Genomic DNA, 1,424 nt, shown 5'->3' on the forward strand with positions numbered 1-1,424 from the left:
ATGCCAACGGTGAGACCAATCAGAAGTCGTGTCATTGGAGAAAAAACGCTGCCCAGTGGAGGCATCTCTGTCCGACCAGTTGTGTTTTTAAGGAGGGGAAGAGGAGGGAGTTGTGTGTTTGTTTGGCTCCTGGAGGGGCCGTAAGCCCTTGAAACCTCTGAAGTTAACTCCACAGCACACAGAAATCACAGTGGGGCCACAGTGACCCTTCCCGGGTCCAACCCGACCCGGTGGAGCGGATTCCTCAGTGAATGATAAGCCATTAAAGACCCGGAGTGTTTGGGTCTCTTAGTCTATTAGTATATTTAGCAAAACTTAAAACTACAGATGACAAAACTCAACCTCAGGAAAAAAAAAAAAAGGACGTCGCTTTTGTAAAAACAAGTCCAACCGAGGCCCATTTCCCTTTCTCTTTGATACCATATAAATTCTATCAAGAATTCTTTTTATATTTATTGTGTTTATTATATTGACCTTTTTTCCAGAACCTGTGCTTAAATATTTTCATTCTTTAGCAAAGTGTTGATGATATTTGTGAAGCAACTTGAAACAATTGAGGAAAGAAGAGGTTAAAAAGAAATCTAGGGTTGTTTTTGTTTGTTTTTTCTGTTAGTTGACAACATATGAGCGATCTGGGCGTGTTGGTTTTGTCCAACGATGACAACATATCACTCTGGTCCATAATAAAGAAGCCAATGATTGAAAAATGAAGCTTTGTTTCTGTGTGATGTCACTGCTAAGGCTGAAAGGTTTCTGCGATTGGAAAAGAAATGTGACCACTTAGGTTTTGGTTTTTTGTTTTGTTTCCTCCTGAGCTGTATGTCACAAAGCTAAATATACTAATAAAACAGTGTGCTATCTATCAAACCGGCCTCAGTGGTTTGTTCTTCACCTGAAGAAATTTTTTCTGGTGTCTCGACAACAAAAAACCAACAGTGTGTCTGAAGAGTTTTGAGTTACCTTCATGACAACTGTAGGGGAATTGAGTTAATTTTTATTGACGTGTATCCAATATCCAAGAAAGCAACACTGGGACAACTCTGGGAATACACACATTAGCTTTAGCTTGCCTACCTCCGTTAGCTGGTTAGCATCCGTTTGCTCTGGGTTAGCTCTTAGCTACAGGCAGCTCAGAGTTTGTTAAATGTCAATCATCCACCCCTGCACTCGCATCAGAGCTTCACCACTTTGCCCATTTTTGTATGTTCCAGGAGCAACAACATGCTTAACACAGCCAAGATGGCAATGGTCGAAACGGCCCAATGGGCTTCAGTTCAGCTTTTCAGAAACCTACAGGTGATGTCAGGTGATGTCAGGGAGACTACGTCCATCTCCTATATATATATATATATATATATATATATATATATATATATGTATATATATATATATATATATATGTATATGTATATATATATATATAT

At 39.3% G+C, this 1,424-nt stretch overlaps 1 protein-coding gene across 1 annotated transcript in view; it reads left to right on the forward strand.

Moving 5' to 3' along the window:
• Positions 1-1,424, forward strand: part of srms (src-related kinase lacking C-terminal regulatory tyrosine and N-terminal myristylation sites) — a gene marked incomplete at both ends in the record, with an annotated part of 17,206 nt that continues 15,782 nt past the window's right edge. The window contains one exon of the mRNA XM_079238595.1: positions 1-9. Within this exon, the coding sequence (XP_079094721.1) occupies positions 1-9 (9 nt within the window). The remainder of the gene's footprint in view (positions 10-1,424) is intronic.

This window comes from Telmatherina bonti (genome assembly GCF_933228915.1).
Source record: "Telmatherina bonti genome assembly, chromosome: 4".
Taxonomy (NCBI): domain Eukaryota; kingdom Metazoa; phylum Chordata; class Actinopteri; order Atheriniformes; family Telmatherinidae; genus Telmatherina; species Telmatherina bonti.